At 46.2% G+C, this 20,715-nt stretch overlaps 1 protein-coding gene across 1 annotated transcript; it reads left to right on the forward strand.

The window, feature by feature from the left end:
- Positions 1 to 1,059: 1,059 nt before the first annotated feature.
- Positions 1,060 to 20,139, forward strand: LOC149466107 (uncharacterized). Its single transcript, XM_089672849.1, has 9 exons — positions 1,060 to 1,148; positions 4,072 to 4,140; positions 5,870 to 5,961; positions 6,049 to 6,139; positions 8,446 to 8,540; positions 9,676 to 9,727; positions 11,115 to 11,194; positions 11,593 to 11,701; positions 14,228 to 20,139. The coding sequence occupies exons 2-9, from the start codon at positions 4,116 to 4,118 to the stop codon at positions 15,067 to 15,069; spliced, it is 1,386 nt and encodes a 461-aa protein (XP_089528975.1). The 5' UTR covers positions 1,060 to 1,148; positions 4,072 to 4,115; the 3' UTR covers positions 15,070 to 20,139.
- Positions 20,140 to 20,715: the final 576 nt, after the last annotated feature.

A 20,715-nucleotide genomic window follows, 5' to 3' on the forward strand; every position in this document is an offset into this window, starting at 1 on the left:
GGGGTCCAGGGAGGGCTTTCTAAGTATGGGGGTGATGTGTGCATGTTTCAGAGGGGAGGGGAAAGTGCCGGAGGAGAGGTAGAAATAGAAGATGTGGGTGAGGGAGCGTAGGATGGAGGGGGAGGGAGGTTGTAGGAGTTGTGAGGGGATAGGGTCGAGGGGGCAGGTGGTGAGGCGGGCATCAGAGAGGATCTTGGAGACTTCCTCGATGATAGTAAGGTCAAAGGTGCGGAGTGTTGGGGGAGCTTCAGTATGAGGAATGTAGGGTGGGGTGGAAGAGGAGGTCAGAGCAGTGGTGGGGCCGTGGGAGAGGGGTGATGAGGGGGAAGGGGGTTGGAGGGAGTTTAAGCAGCGATATATTACTAATTTCTGTAATAATAGATATACTAAGTACTAATATCGGTAATAATATACTAAGTACTAATATTGGTAATAATAGATATAAGTACTAATATCGGTAATAATAGATATAATGAGTACGAATATTGGTAATAATAGTCACAATATAATAATAAATAGGCATTTACTGACTCCTGTCATGACTGGGTGGCTGGCTTGCCAAATCTAAAGAAACCCTGTCATGAGAGAACATTCATAATATTAGTAATAATAATCCCAATAAACTAATATCAGTAATTATAGTCACAATATATAACTAATATCAGTAACAATAGTCATCATATAATATTAGCAATAAAAGTCACAATAGTATTAATAACTGGCAATAATAGTCAAAATATAATAAATGTTATAATACAAACCAGTTATCAATATAAAAAAAATATACATATAGCTAAAACAACACACACAGGGCCAATCCTGGCTACAAAACCTCCATATAACACCAATAATATATATAGACAGGTAATGAGACCACAGACACCCGACTCGGCTCCTGACAGGATTCCCTCAGCCTTGAGCTGACTGGACTCGAGAGCGCGCTCTGCTTCTTCCCGCCTGTGGTTTGGAGTGCGCCCGTGACGCGACATTGAGCTCCCTCTGGCGGTAAGAGGAGAGAAGCGCAGAGCCCGGCCTGATTTGAAACTACGACTCCCGAGATGCAGCGGGGTGGAGGAGAGGAAGGGGCGGTGACGTCACAATGGCGCCGCCTGGCTGACTTGGTGGGGAGAGAGTGGACAGCAGAGAGGGTGAGAGCTGTGTGTACGTTGTGTGTGTTGGGGGGTCCCTGGTCCTGTGCAGGGGGGAGAAGGAGAGGGGGGGTCCAGCCCCAGGGAATGCTGGGTAGGCAGGGTGGTGCTTGGGGTGGTCATCACACACCTGGGGGGGCTGTGAGCTTCTCCTAGACAAAGTGCACCTCAGGGAGAAAATCCCCTACCCCGGGGTGATTTTATAACCAGACCCCCGATCAACGCAGAGGGGGACGCCCGGCCACCAAACTTTGGGGGGGGGAACAAAACTGCCGTCTCACCGCAGATCCCACCGCGCATCTGGAAGGCAAAATAAAACCCATAAAATGTGAAGGAAACGCAGAATACTGGGCGGTAACCGGGTAACCATAGGAAACGGTAAAACAAAATTTGCGGTTGAGCCGAGTCTTTAGCGCCCCCCTCCCCTTTAAGCTGCAATGGGTAGCCAATGGAGGCGCCATAAACTACCCGACGCGGCAATCGGCGGGCGGCGAGCTTGTAGCGCCACGATTGCCCCGGGACCGTGTGCCACGTACACCGTCGCCACACCTCGGTCAGCGAACACAGGGTTAAAAGAGACAGCGAGGAGGCGTCGTCAAAGCGATTTGACCGTGGATCACTCTTCAGAGGAGGGGAAGGTTTAGACTTGTGCGGGACATCGCAATGTATTCCTGCGCGCGTCACATGCGATGTTTGCGCTGTATATTTTTGTGTGGCTCAAATCTCATTGCATCAAAATGGCGCAGGACCCTTTTTTTTCACCTGAATCGCATCGCAAGCAATAAAAATCATGGCAAGCGATTTGAATCGGGTTGTCGTTAATTTAAAATCGACACCCGCAGCAGATCGCATGGACGCCGCACAATCGCGGCGTGGGAAACGTACAGGATTGGCTGCATTTTCCACATCGCATCAGTGCGAACCAGAACCATCACATGCGATGCGATTTGAGCCGTACATTTTTGTGTGGCTCAAATCGCATCAAAATGGCGCAGTACCTTTTTTTTTTTTTTGTCACACCCAAGTGATGAAAATCATCCCATGTGATTTGAATCAGGTTGTCAATAATTTAAAACTGACACCCACAGCAGATTGCACGGACAACGCACAGGATTGGCTGCGCTTTTCCACAACGCATCAGCGTGAACCAGAACCATCACATGCGATCTGAGCCGTAGATTTTTGTGTGGCTCAAATCGCATCGCACCAAAATGGCGCAGGACCCTTTTTTTTTCTGCACCTGAATCGCATCCCAAGTGATTTGAATCGGGGTGTCGTTAATTTAAAATCGACACCCGCAGAAGATCGCACGGCCGCCGCGCAATCGTGGCGCGGGAAACGCACAGGATTGGCTGCGTTTTCCGCATCGCATCAGCGCGAACCAGAACCATCACATGCAATGCGATTTAAGCCGTACATTTTTGTGTGGCTCAAATCGCATCAAAATGGCGCAGGACCCTTTTTTTTCTGCACCTGAATTGTATTGCACGCGCATTAAAATGACGCAGTACCCTTTTTTTTTTTTTCTTTTAATCGCATCGCATGGGTAGTTACACAGGATTGGTTGCATTTTCCGCTTCGTATCAGTGTGAACCAGAACCATCACATGCGATGCGATTTGAGCCGCACATTTTTGCCGCATCGCACCAAAATGACGCTTTTTTTTCCTGCACCTGAATCGCATCGCAAGCAGTGAAAATCATGGCAGCCTTTTTTTTTTAACCCAAGTGATGAAACTCGTTCCAAGTGATTTGAATAGGGGTGTCGCCAATTTAAAATTGACACCCGCAGCAGATCGCATGTTTATTTTTGCCAGTTTGTTGCCGGGCAGATTAAAATGCGTCAAAAACGCATCAAAAATGCACTCCATGCATTTTCGCGGCGTCTCCATTGAAGTCTATTGAACCAAAATGCAAAATTTTGTTTTTTTTTTAAAAAAAAAAGCCCCTACTCTTCCCCAAAAAACCGCAGCGGGTAAAAACGCCAAGATGTAAACGCATCCCATAGGAAATCGTGTTCAATGGACTGCCGTGCGTTTTCGCAAAACGTTTCACAAAACGCTTTGGTGGGAACCCGGGGTAAAGTGGAACTGCACGGCATCTGAGAACCACAAACCAAAACAAGCTCCGCCCATCCATCCATGTCTCCATGCTTTATTTTGACGAGAATTAATTTTGAAAATAAAAACCCCGGCATGTCTGGCAGTGGCCATCTTAAGGGCAGATGATTCATGTAGCCTTTACTTCCTGGAATCCATCTGCCCTTAGTTCAGGCATTGGCTGAGCTGACAACCCTCATGTGATATTATTCTAGGACGCCTGACTTCCTGGATTTCTGACATCATTTGCCTAGCATTTACTTTCTAGAATACATCTGCCCTTAGCTCAGGCATTGGCTGAGCTGACAACCCTCATGTGACATTATTCCAGGACGCTTGACTTCCTGGATTTCTGACATCATTTGCCTAGCATTTCCTGGAATCCATCTGCCCTTAGCTCAGGCATTGGCTGAGCTAACAACCATCATGTGACATTATTCCAGGATGCCTGACTTCCTGGATTTCTGACATTTGCCTAGCATTTACTTCCTGGAATCCATCTGCCCTTAGTTCAGGCATTGGCTGAGCTGACAACCCTCATGCGACATTATTCCAGGATGCCTGACTTCCTGGATTTCTGACATTTGCCTAGCATTACTTCCTGGCATCCATCTGCCCTTAGCTCAGGCATTGGCTGAGGTGACAACCCTCTCTCCGCTCCTGAAGACCCCTGGGATGTATGACATCATTTTGCCTAGGCAGGAAACCAGGAAATAACTGAAGAAATGTAAAAAAAAAAGTTCTACTTTTAATGGGTAACAGAGTAATATTGAAGATCTTCTTATCTAAGGAAAATTCCTTTAACTTTCCTTCTCTTCCCTGCAGAGGTCACTGGAGGATCTCTGCTGCCAGCTGTTGTCAAGGTGACCATGGAGGACCCCCTGATTATGTTAGGTAGGATTACTCTGTATTATCAGATAAAGTGTTACTGAACCCACAACAGTACAATCAGTCTGTAGATGCAGTGAAGCATGCTGGGTATACTCAGTGTGGGACCTAAGGGGTTAATCCTCCGCATTGTGTAAAAAGGCTGTTTGCTCCTGTCTTCTCTGATCCTCCCCTTCATCTATGGTCCTCATTCCATCTGCTAGTAGTACAGAGCTCTAGGAGGTACTCTGCACATGCTCAGTTTGGTATGTATTGCTAGAGAGTTGTTGTTTTTCTTTTTCTTTTTGGGAGGGTGCATGTGATCAGCACAGGGCCAATCGGCAGTGTCCAGACAGAGGGTCAGGGGTCCTGCAGCCTCATAGGACAATTAGGGGAGAAGGAAAACTTCTCCTGCAAGATTAACCAGTGCTTGGCCGGACACTGATAGAAGTCGCAAGACTGCTATATACTGCTGATGGGAAAAGTGATTTGACTGTTTATATTTACTAAAATAATTGCATTTCCATGTTCTGTGTACTGTGGGAGAGCGGATATAGTGAATGGTCCGGGGAGAGCGGATATAATGAATGCGGGGTCCGGGGAGAGCGGATATAGTGAATGCGGGGTCCGGGGAGAGCGGATATAGTGAATGCGGGGTCCGGGGAGAGCAGATAAAGTGAATGCAGGGTCCAGGGAGAGCGGATATAGTGAATGCAGGGTCTGGGGAGAGCGGATATAGTGAATGCAGGGTCCGGGGAGAGCGGATATAGTGAATGCAGGGTACGGGGAGAGCAGATATAATGAATGCAGGGTCCGGGGAGAGCGGATATAATGAATGCAGGGTCCGGGGAGAGCGGATATAGTGAATGCAGGGTCTGGGGAGAGCGGATATAGTGAATGCAGGGTCTGGGGAGAGCGGATATAGTGAATGCAGGGTCCGGGGAGAGCGGATATAGTGAAAGCGGGGTCCGGGGAAAGCGGATATAGTGAAAGCGGGGTCCGGGGAGAGCGGATATAGTGAATGCGGGGTCCGGGGAGAGCGGATATAGTGAATGCAGGGTCCGGGGAGAGCGGATATAGTTAGTATTGGGTCTTGGGTCTCTTGTAGCATGTCCGCACTCTCTGACTGTCTCTTGTAGCATGTCCGCACTCTCTGACCGTCTCTTGTAGCATGTCCGCACTCTCTGACCATGTCTTGGAGCATGTCCGCACTCTCTGACCATGTCTTGGAGCATGTCCGCGCTCTCTGACCATGTCTTGGAGCATGTCCGCACTCTCTGACCATGTCTTGGAGCATGTCCGCGCTCTCTGACCATGTCTTGGAGCATGTCCGCGCTCTCTGACCATGTCTTGGAGCATGTCCGCGCACTCTGACCATGTCTTGGAGCATGTCCGCACTCTCTGAAAGACTTAGGTAGTGTTACATTGACCAAGTATTATGAGTGGCCCTTTGGCGATGACCGGGGCCGCACTTGAATCCCCCTATATCAGCAGAGCTGCACACCACCATTCTACACGTACATGCCGCGGGTTGCATGTTTACCTCTGAGATGGCAAGGAATTTCCAACATGGCCACTGGAGATTCCTACTAAGCTCTCCGGAGACAGCAGGAGCAGTGGAAACGTTGAATGTCTGTAGTTGTCAGCTTGCTTGCATTGATTGGACCTAATAAAGTTGCTTCCTTGTGTACATGACTCCCGCTCCAGGACACCTGAAGAAGAAACATTCCCGCTCAATATCCCGTTTTCCCTGCAGGTGGATCCAGCAGCAAAGATGCGTCGGACAGATGTTCCCGATCATTGTATTCCCAGAATTCCAAACTGAAGGATCTCCGCAACCCCCACCAGGTGACGGACATGACTGCTCGGTATGGTGGCTGCAAAATTGATGGCAGACTGGCATTGTCTGTGACCGATCCATTTGTGTTTTTTTAGGGCGAAGATCAAATAAACGAGGAAGAGGATCAGACTGTGCAGAGCGAGGAATCGTGTAAGGAAGAGGAGATCCCTCCAGAGATTGGCACAGGTGAGGGTGAAACACTGATCCGGTGCGGAATTCCGCACCGCATCAGAACCGCACCCCGTTCATGCGAACCACTGCGGGCGTGCATGTTAGCAACACCCCGAAAGCGGTCCACAAAACGCAGTGCGATGTGCAGAATCGGATCGCATAGGTGTGAAAACCCATGTGATACGATTCTAGTGCGGACCCAAAAAGAAGGGGTTTTTCCCGTTTTTGGTGCGGTGGGATTAGAGCCATATTAAATATACGGCTCAAATCGCACCACACGCAAATCGCATGTGATTCGCACAGGAAGGCGGTGCGGTTCCTGTGCGAATCACATGCGATATACTGCACCGCATGTATGTGAACCCGGGCAGTACCCCACCCCCCTTTTTTATTCAATTTAATTAGGGAAATGTGCGTTTCAGTGTGTTTTTGAGGTGTTCCAGTGCATTTTTTATGCGTTCCAGTACAGTTATGTGCAGGAAAATGCAGTCTGTGCGTTCCAGTGCGTGAACTTTATGACTTGGTCGGCCGATTTTCGAAATCATTGATGGTGCCATCGGATTACAGAGCGAACGACGTTTTCGATTTTCGGACGAAAAGTCATTCGGAATTTGAACCATGTATGGCCTGCATAAGGCTCAGTTCACATCTATGCAGGTTGCGTATGACCCGTTTCTGTAATGCGTTTTGCATTTGTGCTACGTTTTTTTTACGTGTTTTTGATGCATTTTTTTCTTCATTTTTTTTTCATTTTTCTTGTTGCTAGGCAGATTTAAAAAGCATCAAAAATGCAGCAAAAATGCAATACATGCATTTCTGTAGCGCTTCCATTGAAGTCTATAGAACCAAAAACGCAACTTTTTTGCGTTCAAAAAAGTCCCCGACCCTTTCCAAAAAAACGCACCGGGTAAAACGCAGAGATGTGAACGTGTCCCATAGGAATTCATGTTAAATAGACTGTATTGCGGTTCTGCAAAACGCAACGGAAAACACTTAGGTGTGAACCTAGAGTAGGGCTAGGTTCACATCTGTGCAGGTTGTGTTTGACCCGTCTCTGCATTGCGTTTTGCATTTTTTTTTTCATTTTTCTTGTTGCTAGGCAGATTTAAGACGCATCAGAAACGCAGTAAAAATGCAATACATGCTTTTCTGTAGTGTTTCCATTGAAGTCTATAGAACTGAAAAACACAACTTTTTGCGTTCAAAAAATTTGAATTTAAAACGCAGCAAAAACTCAATACATGCTTTTCATCAGTGTTTCCATTGAAGTCTATAGAACCAAAAACCAAACTTTTTTGCGTTCAATAAATTCCCCGATCCTTTCCAAAGAAAAATGCGCCGAGTAAAACGCAGAGATGTGAACGTGTCCCATAGGAAATCATGTTAAATGGACTGTAGTGCGTTTCTGCAAAACACTGCGGAAAACGCTTAGATGTGAACCTGGGGTAAGGCTAGGTGCACATCTATGCAGGTTGCGTTTGCCCCGTTTCTGCGTTGCGTTTTGTGTTTTTGCACATGCGTTTTTGATGTTTTTCTTTTTTTTTAATTTTCTTGTTGCTAGGCAGATTTAAAATGCAGCAAAAACTCAATACATGCTTTTCATCAGTGTTTCCATTGAAGTCTATAGAACCAAAAACCAAACTTTTTTGCGTTCAAAAAAGTCCCCGACCCTTTCCAAAAAAACGCATCGGGTGAAACGCGGAGATGTGAACATGTCCCATAGGAAATCATGTTAAATGGACTGTACTGCGTTTCTGGAAAACGCAGCAGAAAATGCTTAGGTGTGAACCTAGAATAAGTCTAGGTTCACATTTATGCAGGTTGCATTTGATCTGTTTCTGCATTGCGTTTTTGATGCATCTTTCTTTTTTTTTTTTTTTTTTTTTTCATTTTTCTTGTTGCTATGCAGATTTAAAACGCAGCAAAAACGCAATATATGCTTTTCTGCAGCGTTTCCATTTAAGTCTATAGAACAAAAAACACAACTTATTGCGTTCAAAAAAGTCCCCGACCCTTTCCAAAAAAACGCACCGGATAAAACGCAGAGATGTTAGCGTGTCCCATAGGAAATCATGTTAAATGGCCTGTACTGCGTTTCTGCAAAATGCTGGTGTGAACCTGGGGTTAGACTGCGGCTCCTCTTTCCAGACTCTCCATGGAGAGTTGTGTTCTCTCTGAACCCCAACCTGAAATGACTGAGAATGGGATTCTTGCCTGCTTCTGCATCGGAGGTCTGCAAAGGTGAGCAATAACCACTAAATACAGCAAAGATTCACTATGTGTTTTTTGTTCTCCCCCCCCCCCCCCCCCCCCTTTCACAGCCAGATCCGTGAAGAGAAATACGGTGGAGAGGCGCCCCCTTCCAATTTTCTCACTGAAACGAGATGGAAGGAAATGGCAGAGGATACGTATTCGGGTAAGCATAAGGAGGTGCTCTGTACCTAGGGCCGGTTCACACTCCATGCGTTTCAGTTGCTTTTTTTCCTGCATCCAAATCGCACAGAAAGTAGGTGACATGGTGGTCAATGTCATAGTTCACATCGGCGCTTGCAGTTCCAGTGTGTTCCGGTTCCAGAAAAAAAAAGTAGAACAGACTGCATTTTTTCTAGGTTGCTTTAACTGACAATAGCGCGGTTGTGCAACACCGCACCCAAATGAAATTTACGTCCTTTTTCTCCTACAAATAGAGCTTTCCCAATACGTGTAAGTCAATTGGTTTACATGAAAGTTATAGCGACTACAAATGTTTTTTTGTATACTGGAATTATTATTTTTTTTTTTTTACTAGTAATGGTGACAATCAGCAACTTATAGCGGGACTGCGGTGGGCATACTGACACTGGGGGGGGGGAACTGATTAATACAGTGGTCAGTGCTAATAAAAAGCACTGACACTGTACTAATGGCTCTGGGCAGGGAGGGGTTAACATCTGGGGCGATCAAAGGATTAACTGTGTGCTGGGAATATTTTGCTAGGGGGCGGGGTCTGTGTGCTTCACTGTAATCACACTGATCAGGATGGCTGTACTGTGCAGTGTGCTGGAGCTGACAGGGTGGACGACTGTTAGTAAACAAATCAGCCCTCCTCCTCGTAGGAGATCCTCGGTAATCACCGGCCGGGACCCAGTGATTGACGCGCCACTCGTGCGTGCCCCCTACCCAGAAATACACAATCACATATGTACATGTATATACAGGGGTAGCAGTATTTCTGCTATAGGGCGGCAGGGAAGCAATTAATCCTCAGAAATACAACCGGCCTAATAATTGTGCACCCAATGTACGTAAGTCCAGGAGTGAGTGAAACGCGTGAGAGGGCGGTGTCTGAGAGGAGTCAAAACCTGTTTTGAAGTCTTAGAGCCGGACGGCTCCTTTTGCCGCTCGTCCATCCGTTTGAGCAAGACAGACCCCTTTGGAGCTGCACCCGCCAGTAGGTGTGGCATCCTCGGATTGTAAACATTTGAGTGGCGCTCTTACTTTTGCGTCATGTAGTTGTCACTATTGCTTACCCTTCTTTTTTTTTTTTTTTTTTTTTTGTATTTAACCCTCAGAGTGAAATAAATTTGGAGGTCCGGGAGGAAGACACAATGGAAGAACAGAAAGGTAGCAACCAACATATGACATTGGATATCATCCTTTTTTCTTTCTTTTTTTTCCTTTCTTTCCTTTTCTTTTTTTTCCTTTCTTTCCTTTCTTTTTTTCCTTTCTTTTTTTTTTCCTTTTTTAAATTTTGAATTCTTTGTCTTGTCTGTGGTAGAGGCACATATTCATTTACGTCAATTCGTATCCACCTCCTGCAAATGTACACTTCCTTCCTCGTGCCTTCTGTCTCTATTCGGTCTTTGTGGAATTCCATGTTGTATAGGAAAGTTAGAGAGATTGAAGCTCTGACTCGGATGGTTTTACTGCATCGACTTCTCTCTTGCGGTTGATCGAAAGACCCGTATTCACAGGAACTCCTGCATTCTTGCAGCCATTGAGAAATACTGTGAGAGCTGTGATTGGTCACAGCTTGTCACATGGTACAAGGCTGTTGTGAATAGCCCTGTACCATGTGATCTCTGTGATCATTCACAGATTTCACAAGTAGTAAGCAATGATGTCAGGAAGTGACATCTTGCTTACTACTATTCATGTGATTACTGATTGGCCAATCAGTGATCACATGATCGGGACCTCGCAGAGAGATCCCATACAGTGATCGGTGTTCTGCTGTGTCCGGAGCGCGCACAGGCTGAAAGAGCGGGCGCCGTTTATGAATGGCAATCCGCTCCTGCACTGCTCCCGTCTGGCCATTTATGTACATGGGCCAGACAGGAAGTGGTTAAATCTCATCTGCGGGCAAAAAAAGGAGATATACCTACCTAATCCTCCGATCCTCCCAGCGCAAGACCAGCCCAGCACCCACGCACTAAGGCCGTCTTGAGCTGTGGACTATTCCTGACAGAGCAGGCTCCATAGACCAGGAACAGTCTACTGCTGGACCGTGGGGGGAAGGAGCCTCCTTTTTCTGGTGGAACAAAGCTTTCTTCTCACACCTAGACCAAACAAGAAATTGACCCCTGCAGTGCCGGCACAGCAGGACTGCATGGGAAAACTTTTTGCTGAAGTTGGGCTTTATGTATTGCTTCCAAGTTATAGGAGACTGTTAGAGACATCAGGCAGCTTACATGCTCCATGTTATGAGACGCCATATAGATTGTTACCATGTTCCCGGAGAGTGCGGGAGACTCCTCCATGTTCCCGGAGAGTGCGGGAGACTCCTCCATGTTCCCGGAGAGTGCGGGAGACTCCTCCATGTTCCCGGAGAGTGCGGGAGACTCCTCCATGTTCCCGGAGAGTGCGGGAGACTCCTCCATGTTCCCGGAGAGTGCGGGAGACTCCTCCATGTTCCCGGAGACTGCTAGGGATTTCTGTCAGATAACAAATGTCTGTTCTTTGCGGTAACCGCAGTCACATAATATTTTTTAATAAATTGTGTTTCCTGCAGACGGACCCATTACCAGAGATCCACTGGAGAGATTTCCCAGCCCAGTTCTCTCGGACAATTCTGATGCAGATTATAGCCAGGTAATCGGGGGAGGGGATAGATTTTAGAGTATGGGAGGGGTTGTAACCCCTGTCATATTTCTGCCCCCGTTGGAGAGATTTCTCTTTGCTTCCTGTCCCATAGCCACAACAGGAAGTGACAGGAAGTCCCTCCAAAGTGACGGGATCACCAGAACCAGTGTCCCCATTGGAAGATCAACTTTCTCTTCCTGTTCTGGTGGCAACCCGAAATTTGGGATTTTCTCTCCCTTTCGGTAAACTAGAGAAGGTGACTCTCCCTAATGGGGACACAGAAAACCCAACTGCTGTTCTGGTTGCTGTCCAAAGCTGAAATGGCTGATCCTCTCGTTTCCAAAGTGTGCTAAAATTTCACTGAAAAAAAAAAATTTTTTTTTTCCTCTTTCCTATGTGACGTGTAGGAGTCTCCAGGAGGCGGGGCAAATGGTGTCATGTTACAGGAGGAAGATTTGTACCTGACCGATGAGCAGGAGATGAGGGAGGAGGGGTCTTCTCTGGACTTTGACACGGGTGAGCGCACTGATTGACAGCAGGCTATATCCCTGATTCTCTGCAAGGATGGTGGGGGGTGGCAAATGAGGAGACGTTAACCACTCCCCCCTGGATGGGTGTCCTATGACGTCGCCGGATTTAAGCGGTTGTACCGGGAGGATGCCGGCAGCCAAAGGTATCATCACGGGATCAAGTTTTTAAGCGGACGATGCTGTTTAACCGCTTGACGACTGGGGCGACGGCGGAATGACGGCAACTACGCGGTCGTCCAGTTCTGGGAGGGCGTTGTATGATGTTGTCCCAGAACGCGCCCACCCGCATGTCCCCTGCGGCACACAACTGGTACTGTCTGTGATTGCTGTGTTTGTAAATACGGTTGCCGGTTATTGGCCGCACTTTCCTCACGCTGTCACAGCGTGAGTAAAGTACTGCCGATCACTGGCAAGTGTCACAGAGGACATCTACTCTGGTAATTGGTGCAGCCCTAAAAGTGCCCAACAGTGCCAACAGTCAGTGCCCATCGTTGCCGCCTATCAGTGCTGCATATCAGTGCAGCATCATCAGTGCCTCCTCATCCATTCCCACCAGAGCCCATCAGTGCTGCATATCAGTGCCTCCTCATGAATTGCCACCAGTGCCGCCTCATCAGTGTCTCCCCATCAATGCTGCATATCAGTGCAGCATCATCAGTGACTCCATCAATTCCCACCAGTGCCGCCTCATCAGTGCCCATCTGTGCTTCATATCAGTGCCTCCTCATCCATTCCCACCAGTGCCGCCTCATCAGTGCCCATCAATCCTGCATATCAGTGCAGCATCATCAGTGACTCCATCAATTCCCACCAGCCCACCAGTGCCACCTCATCAGTGCCCATCCATGCTGCATATCAGTGCCTCCTCATCCATTCCCACCAGTGCCGCCTCATCAGTGCTGCATATCGGTGCAGCATCATCAGTGACTCCATCAATTCCCACCAGCCCACCAGTGCCTCCTCATCAGTGACTATCCGTGCTGCATATCAGTGCCTCCTCATCCATTCCCACGAGTGCCGCCTCATCAGTGCTGCATATCAGTGCAGCATCAATTCCCACCAGTGCCACCTCATCATTTCCCATCAGTGCTGCATATCAGTGCCTCCATAAATTCCCACCAGTGCCACCTTATCAGTGCCCATCTGTGCTGCATATCAGTGCCTCCTCATCCATTCCCACCAGTGCCGCTTCATCAGTGCTGCATATCAGTGCAGCATCATCAATTCCCACCAGTGCCGCCAATCAGTGCTGCATATCAGTGCAGCATCATCAGTGCCTCCTCATCCATTCCCACCAGTGCCACCTCATCAGTGCCCATCCGTGCTGCATATCAGTGCCTCCTCATCCATTCCCACCAGTGCCGCATATCAGTGCCGCGTCATCAATTCCCACCAGTGCCGCCAATCAGTGCTGCATATCAGTTCAGCATCATCAGTACCTCCTCATCCATTCCCACCAGTGCCGCCTCATCAGTGTCCATCCATGCTGCATATCAGTGACGCATCATCAATTCCCAATAGTGCAGCCAATCAGTGCAGCATCATCAGTGCCTTCTCATCCATTCCCACCAGTGCAGCCTCATCAGTGCCCATCAGTTGAGAAAACCTACCCGTTTGCAAAATTTTATAATAGAAACAAAGAAAAACTTTTTTTTTTTCAAATTTTGCTCTTTTTTTGTTTATAGTGCAAACAGGCGCTTTTGGATGTTTTTGTTTGGTAAAAAAAAATACCTCGAAAAAACGCGGCTAAACGCTAATACAAAAACACTGAAAAACTCACGTTTTTAACGTGACTTTACACAGCTAACGTTTCCAGCGTTATTAAACCGCCCCACGTGCGTGGAGCGTAAACCACCCAGCGGCGATTAAATACCACCAAAAGAAAGCTCTATTTGTGTGAAAAAAATTCTAAAAGTTTCACAGGGGTGCAGTGTTGCATGACCGCACAATTGTCATAGTGCAACAGCGCTGACAGCTGAAAATTGGCCTGGACAGGAAGGGGGTGAAAGGGCCTGGTAGGCGAGGGGTTATTGTAGAAGAGATTTGAGGGGCTATATAGCCACTTGATCACTTCTACAGGCGGCGGAAGAGGGTGCACCCCCTTTCCCGCCGTCGCCTTTCCCCGATGGGATGGGAGAGCCTGGGACCACTCTGACTTCACAGAGGTGGGAACTGACATTGTCCCTCCCTCTCCGAGAGATCAGAAACTGGATTCTGTCACTTTGCTGTTCCGGTTCTTTGATTACTGGTCTGTTACGGGCCAGTGAAGCAGCCGATCAAATTGATCTTTTGTCTGATCAGCTGCATTGGAGGCCAGAGGAGGAATCATGGGTTTAATTGACCGCAGATATCTCTATAAAGAGGACCTGTCACGGCCCTTGCTTTCACAAAGGGATGTTGTTCATTCCTTGTGATGGCAATAAAGTTAATTTTAAAGAGTGACAGTATAAAAAACTGTAAAAAAAAAAAAATAAAATTGAAAAAAGTATTTAAATGTGTCTTCTCTCTCTAGGTTATGAAATCGATTACGACCAGGAATTTGACCATTACCACTCGTTTCCCGGAGACATCAACCTCAAGAAGCTCTCGGAGGAATATGACCAGGTCGTTGTCGGGGAGAACCCACCCGCTGGAGGGGAGAAACATTTTATCTGCAGCGAGTGTGGGAAGAGCTTTAGCCATTTCTCCTACCTCACCAAGCACCAACGCTCCCATTCCGGGGAGAAGCCGTTTTCCTGTTCCGAATGTGGGAAGCGGTTCACCTACAAGCCCAGCCTGGCAGCCCACCAGAGGGTGCACACTGGAGAGAAGCCCTACGCCTGCTCAGAGTGCGGGAAACTGTTTGCCAGCAAGTTTAACTTGAAGACCCACGAGAAGATCCACTCCGGAGACAAGCCGGTGGTCTGTCCAGTATGCGGCAAGTGTTTCAGCAACAACCCGGCGCTGGTAAAGCACCTGCGGATCCACACGGGCGAGAAGCCCTTCTCCTGCAACCAGTGCGGCAAGTTTTTCTCGAGCCGCTCCGGCCTGAATGCCCACCTCATACTCCACACGGGTGAGAAGCCCTTTATGTGTTCCGAATGTGGCAAGTCCTTCGCCAACCAGTCCAACCTCATCTCCCACCGTATCATCCACACTGGCGAGAAGCCCTACACCTGCATTGAATGCGGCAAAGGCTTTGCCAACCAGTCCAACCTGGCGAAGCACAAAATCATCCATACCGAAGAGAAGCCGTTTCTCTGCATGGAGTGCGGAAAATTCTTCACCCGGAAGGGTAGCCTAGACAAACATCGGCTGAGGATCCATGAGAAGACCAAACGTGTTCTCCAGTCACCTGAACCTGTGAATTTTTAAGAGGACTTCAGTCTGGATTACCATACCCTTCCCCCCATGAGTTGTGCAGGCAGTAGCTTAGCACCCTCAGTTCTGTGCCTTGCCCAGAAAGCCTTAGGCTGGAAATTATAGCAAGGTCTGGCGAAGTTTGGAGACCCACGGGCAGCCAAACCCATTTGGTTTTTAGGAGTTCACTGACCACCAACCTCACATTTAAGTTGGAGAGAGCATGCGAGACCCTGTGGGTAGGAAGAGCCATGAACACAAGTATGAAGGTTGCCCTTTATGATTTTTTTGATCGATTAAAAAAAAAAAAAAGCTTACTGGTAGGCGATTGAAGGCTTTGGTCACATCATTGGCCATGTATTTCTGAAGGCCAGTGTGTGAGACCTATAATATCCTTTGGGAGGAGGGTGAAGCTAGAAAGGTTCTACAGAGATCCTCAGAAGATAGCTGATGGTGGAAAGATCCTTCATATCTTCCTCCAGCTTCTGAAGGATCCTACTGCTTTGGAGACGGGCTTAAACCAAAGGTAGCTCTCGTGAGTTCCTGCTTCATCCAAAATAGTTCCGTTCTTGTGATAGACCAAACAAAAGAGGAGGTGCCAGCCTAGTGGTACTTTATTACTGGAAAAATATCAAAAACATACAAGCGGTGAAGATATACAGTACGTCAAGCTGCCATCTCGTGGCTCCATGAATGGTGGGACCCAAAGTGATGTAACGCCAAGATGACGCCGTCTGGGATCCAGAAATGTATGCGTTTCTAGGGTAATCCCTCTTCATCATAGCCCTCTGATGAATGTGTTTTTTACCTTTTTCCAGTAATAATGTACCCTGTGGATAATACACTAGACTGGTGCGCCCTCTTTCATTTGGTCTCTCGCAGTTGCTATTGGACTACCCCAGTCGGAGGGCAGGCGTTCCCCTGAATGGGCTTCTACAAGGAGGCATGTGCGAACTCCCCTTAGTCTACCACTTTTGAGGAGGGTTTACATCATTCATTTCGGCTATTGGACTTGTGATATCCGTGACGCAGGACATTGCTAAGATCACCCAACAAACCAAGAGTACTCTGGTCTCCTCCTCACAAAGGCCCTTCTCGAAGATGGGGTGGTGCTTCCATGGTTCTAGAACTTTGTGAAGGACCTCTTCACAATAACTGCTTATACAAATGGAGGGGCGGGTCATTTACCAAACTTGATACCTTTTTTGGAAAATGGATGGCATGGACTTTGCCTATTTGCCCAACCGACCTTTGGTAGTTATAGTAGCACTACGTTCAATCAAAGGAACTCTACAAAATGTATTCGAATGGACGGGTCATAAAACACCTGATATCATGTTAGAGGAACAAGGTGCCTTTCGGTGAGAAACCACATCATCTTTTCCCATCTTTTACAAAATCCCTGTGCTTCTAATTGATGGGTACGTGTGCTAGAGGAACTTAGCTGAGCGTATGGAAGGGAGAGGTCTCCAGGTGATGATGTCACTACTGTTCCAAAGTGGAGGTGGGGCAGTGACATGGAGTCTGAAGGCTATAATGAAAAAATATTCCTCGTATGAGTGGGAGATTCTCCTTAGAGCAAGTAGTCTACAAACCAATAGATGCCAAACCCACCAAATTAGGCATCTGCCCATCTCTGGAAAATATAGACCACCTCCCACTCTCCCTTCCCCCCCCTAAAGCTGGAATCACTTGATGCTCCAGTCCCAATACAGGCGTATCTCGGTTTACGAATTTAATGCGTTCTGCGGGACTTTTCGTATTGCAAAGAATTTGTAAACCGAAACGTGGTTTCCCATAGGAATGCATTGAAAAAAAATTAATCCGTTCCGGAGGAAAGAAAGAAGTAAAAAAAAAAAAAAAAAAAAAAGAGAAAAGTCAAGATCTTCAAAACTTTATAACGTGCACTTTAAAAACATAAATACTGTACAGGGACATGATTAAAAAAAATTTGTAAATGCATTGAAAACCAATTAATTTGTTCCAGAGGTCAGAAAAAAGTAAAAAAAAAAAGTCTTATCTGTTCAAAACTCTTTACAAAGTGCACTGTAAAGGCATAAATACCGTACAGGGACATGATAAAAAAAAATTCTTTAATGCATTGAAAACCAATTAATCTGTTCTGGAGGTCACAAAAAAGTAAAAAAAAGTCTTATCTGTTCAAAACTGTTTATAAAGTGCACTTTAAAGGCATAAATACTGTACAGGGACATGATTAAAAAAATTAATTTTGTAAATGCATTGAAAACCAACCTGTTCTGGAGGTCAGAAGAAAGTAAAAAAAAAAGATGCTTTGATAACCAATTAATCCATTCCGGAGGTCAGAAAAAAGTAAAAAAAAAAAAGTCTTATCTGTTCAAATCTCTTTACAAAATGCACTGTAAAGGCATAAATACTGTACAGGGACATGATTAAAAAAAAATTCGTAAATGCATTGAAAATGAATCTGTTCTGGAGGTCAGAAAAAAGTAAAAAAAAAAAAAAAAGTCTTATCTGTTCAAAACTCTTTACAAAATGCACTGTAAAGGCATAAATACTGTACAGGGACAAAAAAAATTCCTAAATGCATTGAAAACCAATTAATCTGTTCCGGAGGTCAGAAGAAAGTTAAAAAAAAAGTCTTATCTGTTCAAAACTCTTTATAAAGTGCACTTTAAAGGCATAAATACTGTACAGGGACATGAGTACAATATAATTTGTAAATGCATTGAAAATCAATTAATCCGTTCTGGAGGTCAGAAGGAAGTAAAAAAAAAAAAAAGTCTTATCTGTTCAAAACTCTTTATAAAGTGCTCTGTAAAGGCATAAATACTGTACAGGGACGTGATTGAAAAAAAATTTAATTTTCTGGAGGTCAGAAAAAGGTTAAAAAAAAAAGTCTTATCTGTTCAAAACTCTTTATAAAGTGCACTTTAAAGGCATAAATACTGCACAGGGACATGATTTTTTTTTTTAAAAACTTGTAAATGCATTGAAAACCAATTAATCCGTTCATATTGCGAAAAAAATTTATAAACCGAGGCATTATTTTCAGTGGATTTTCATTCGTTAACCGAGGAGTTCGTAAACCAAGGTTCGCTTGTACTTCTATCCTCTTACGTGTACATAAGATGGGGTTCTCAAGTGTCCTGGGTTGCCTTAAAGCGGTAGTAAACCGCAGCTTAATAAAAAAAGTCCCCTGCAAGGTAATGTCATAATTTGCTAGTATGCATCGCATGCTAGCACATTATGAAAGACTTGCCTTCGAATGAATCCCTCGAGCAGTGCTCTGTCTCCATTGACCGGGCTTCCATCTTCACTCGGTCTTCCTTCCGGGTTTGTGAGCTCCAGCTGTCTGAGTGGCCGAGCCACGATGATGTCTCTTCCACGCATGCGTGCAAGAGTCACTCTTTACGGCACAGGGCTCTGAAGGAACGCCACAGGTATGCCATTCCTTCAGAGCTCATGCGCCGGCTCTCAAAAGGAGCGAATATCTCCTAAATGGAGCACATTTAGGAGATATTCATTTCACCTACATGTAAGCTCGCCTGTACGTAAAAATCACAAAGTGGACTTTACTGCCGCTTTACAATGGGCTTTAACTACAGTGTACCAATTAAAGTGAAATTAAAGACAATTAAAAAAAATTAAAAACATACCTGCTCTGTGGAGTGGTATTGCACAGAGCAGCCCCGATCTTCCTCCTCTTGGATCCTCCTGCCAAGTGCCCCCACAGCCAACAGCCTGCTATGGGGGTACCCAAGCAGGCTCTCTCCCAAGCCTCTACTCTGCATGTCCATACTTACCTGCTCTGTGCAGTGGTTTTGCACAGAGCAGCCCTGATCTTTCTCTTCTTGGATCCCCCTGCCAGGGCTCCTGGCCCTTCCCTCCTGCCAAGTGCCCCCCAGGGCCAGCAACCTGCTATGGGGGTATCCAAGCAGGCTCACTCCCAAGCCTCTACTCTGCGTGTCCATACTTACCTGCTCTGTGCAGTGGTTTTGCACAGAGCAGCCCTGATCTTCCTCTTCTTGGATCCCTCCACCAGAGCTCCTGGCCCTTCCCTCCTGCCAAGTGCCCCCCACAGCCAGCAGCCTGCTATGGGGGTGCCCAAGCAGGCTCACTCCCAAGCCTCTACTCTGCATGTCCATTAGAGCTGCAGATCGGCCCCCTCTTTCTCCTCTGGCTCTCTGTGATTGACAGCCAATGAGGAAGGAAAGTCCCCGGAGAGCTGAGGCTCTCGTGCACATTGTTGGATCAAGATGGGGCTCAGGTAAGTATATGAGGGGGTGGGGGCTGCTGCACACAGAACGTTTTTTTACCATCATGCATAGAGGGCTCCATCACTGATTGCAAGTGTTCCACAGTGTTGGGAAGGGACTACAACATCATTGTTCCATCAGCGATTGGAGAACGGAGCCAGAAACTTGGGTCTAGCTTCCAACTACTGGCTTTTTTGAGAAATCTAAGCAGTCGAGGGTATCAAAGCAGCCAACATTTGCCCGTAACTAAAAAAAAACATCAGTTTGTGCATAAGATTTTTCAGTATAAAAAAAATGAATTACATGGGGTAAAAAAAAAAAAAAGGAACTTTCTGGTCTAATGCAGACGACCTGGCCTTCATTTTCTCAACACCTTGGAATCAGCCTGGGAGGACACTGCATGTTCCCAGGTTCCAAGCTCCGCCTTCTGTAGTCCTCACAGAGGGTGCCTGCACGGAATCACATGACAAAACTGCCGTCCTAAGTGGAAGCACCGAGAAAAGCCAGCTTGGATGGATCTGGTATGAATCATGAGGAACTGGGAAGCAAAGCTGAAGAAGGGTGCATGTTCTGACTTTACCACGGCTGCAGTGTTTCCTGTAGCCATTTGCTTGTCCCCCCTTCCATATCAGAAGTGTGATATACAGTTGATGTAGAACTCACTGTAGAGACTCCAGGTGGCCGGTGAGGTGCCTATGCTTGGACAGGTACTCGTCCTGGATTGTGTCTGGTTGTATATGGAATTATTGTACAGCAATACTGGACCCCCGCCTCATTTTCATACAAAGAAATGCATTTGTTCAGTCTAAAATATTCTTTTATTCAATAAAAATGTATATAGTCTGAATTGGAATATGTGTGCTTTACTAGACTTACCTGAGAGGTAGGTAGCTTGAGATATATATCTCAATAATCTCTATATTAAAAGGAGGGTGGTGCTTGAAATCATTGTTCTGTTAACCTTGGTTACCTGCAAGGAAACACATGCAGTCATCATTGCTTTCCACAAAAAGGGATTCACAGACAAGGATATTGCTGCTACTAAGATTGCACCTAAATCAACCATTTACAGTGCATCCAGAAAGTATTCCCAGCGCTGAACTTTTGCCACATTTTATGTTATGGCCTTATTCCAAAACGGATTAAATTGATTTTTTTACTCAACATTCTACAAACAATACCCCATAATGATAACGTGAAAGAAGTTTGTTTTGAAATCTTTGCAATTTATTAAAACTAAAAAAACCTCATGTACATAAGTATTCCCAGCCTTTGCTCAATACTTTGTTGAAGCCCATTTAGTACCAATTACAGTCTCAAGTCGTTTGGAGTATGATGCTACAAGCTCGGCACACCTATTTTTGGGCAATTTCTCCCATTTTCTGTTCAATACCTCTCAAGCTCCATCAGGTTGGATGCACAG

This window comes from Staurois parvus, unplaced genomic scaffold, assembly GCF_062004578.1.
Source record: "Staurois parvus isolate SC_StPar_1 unplaced genomic scaffold, SC_StPar_1.0 ptg000132l, whole genome shotgun sequence".
NCBI classification, from domain to species: Eukaryota; Metazoa; Chordata; class Amphibia; order Anura; family Ranidae; genus Staurois; species Staurois parvus.

Coding starts and splice junctions, on each gene's coding strand:
- LOC149466107 (XM_089672849.1), top strand. CDS start 4,116: ATGGAGGACCCCCTGATTATGTTAG. Junction 4,141..5,869: donor GGACCCCCTGATTATGTTAG/GTAGGATTACTC, acceptor TTTTCCCTGCAG/GTGGATCCAGCAGCAAAGAT. Junction 5,962..6,048: donor ATCTCCGCAACCCCCACCAG/GTGACGGACATG, acceptor GTGTTTTTTTAG/GGCGAAGATCAAATAAACGA.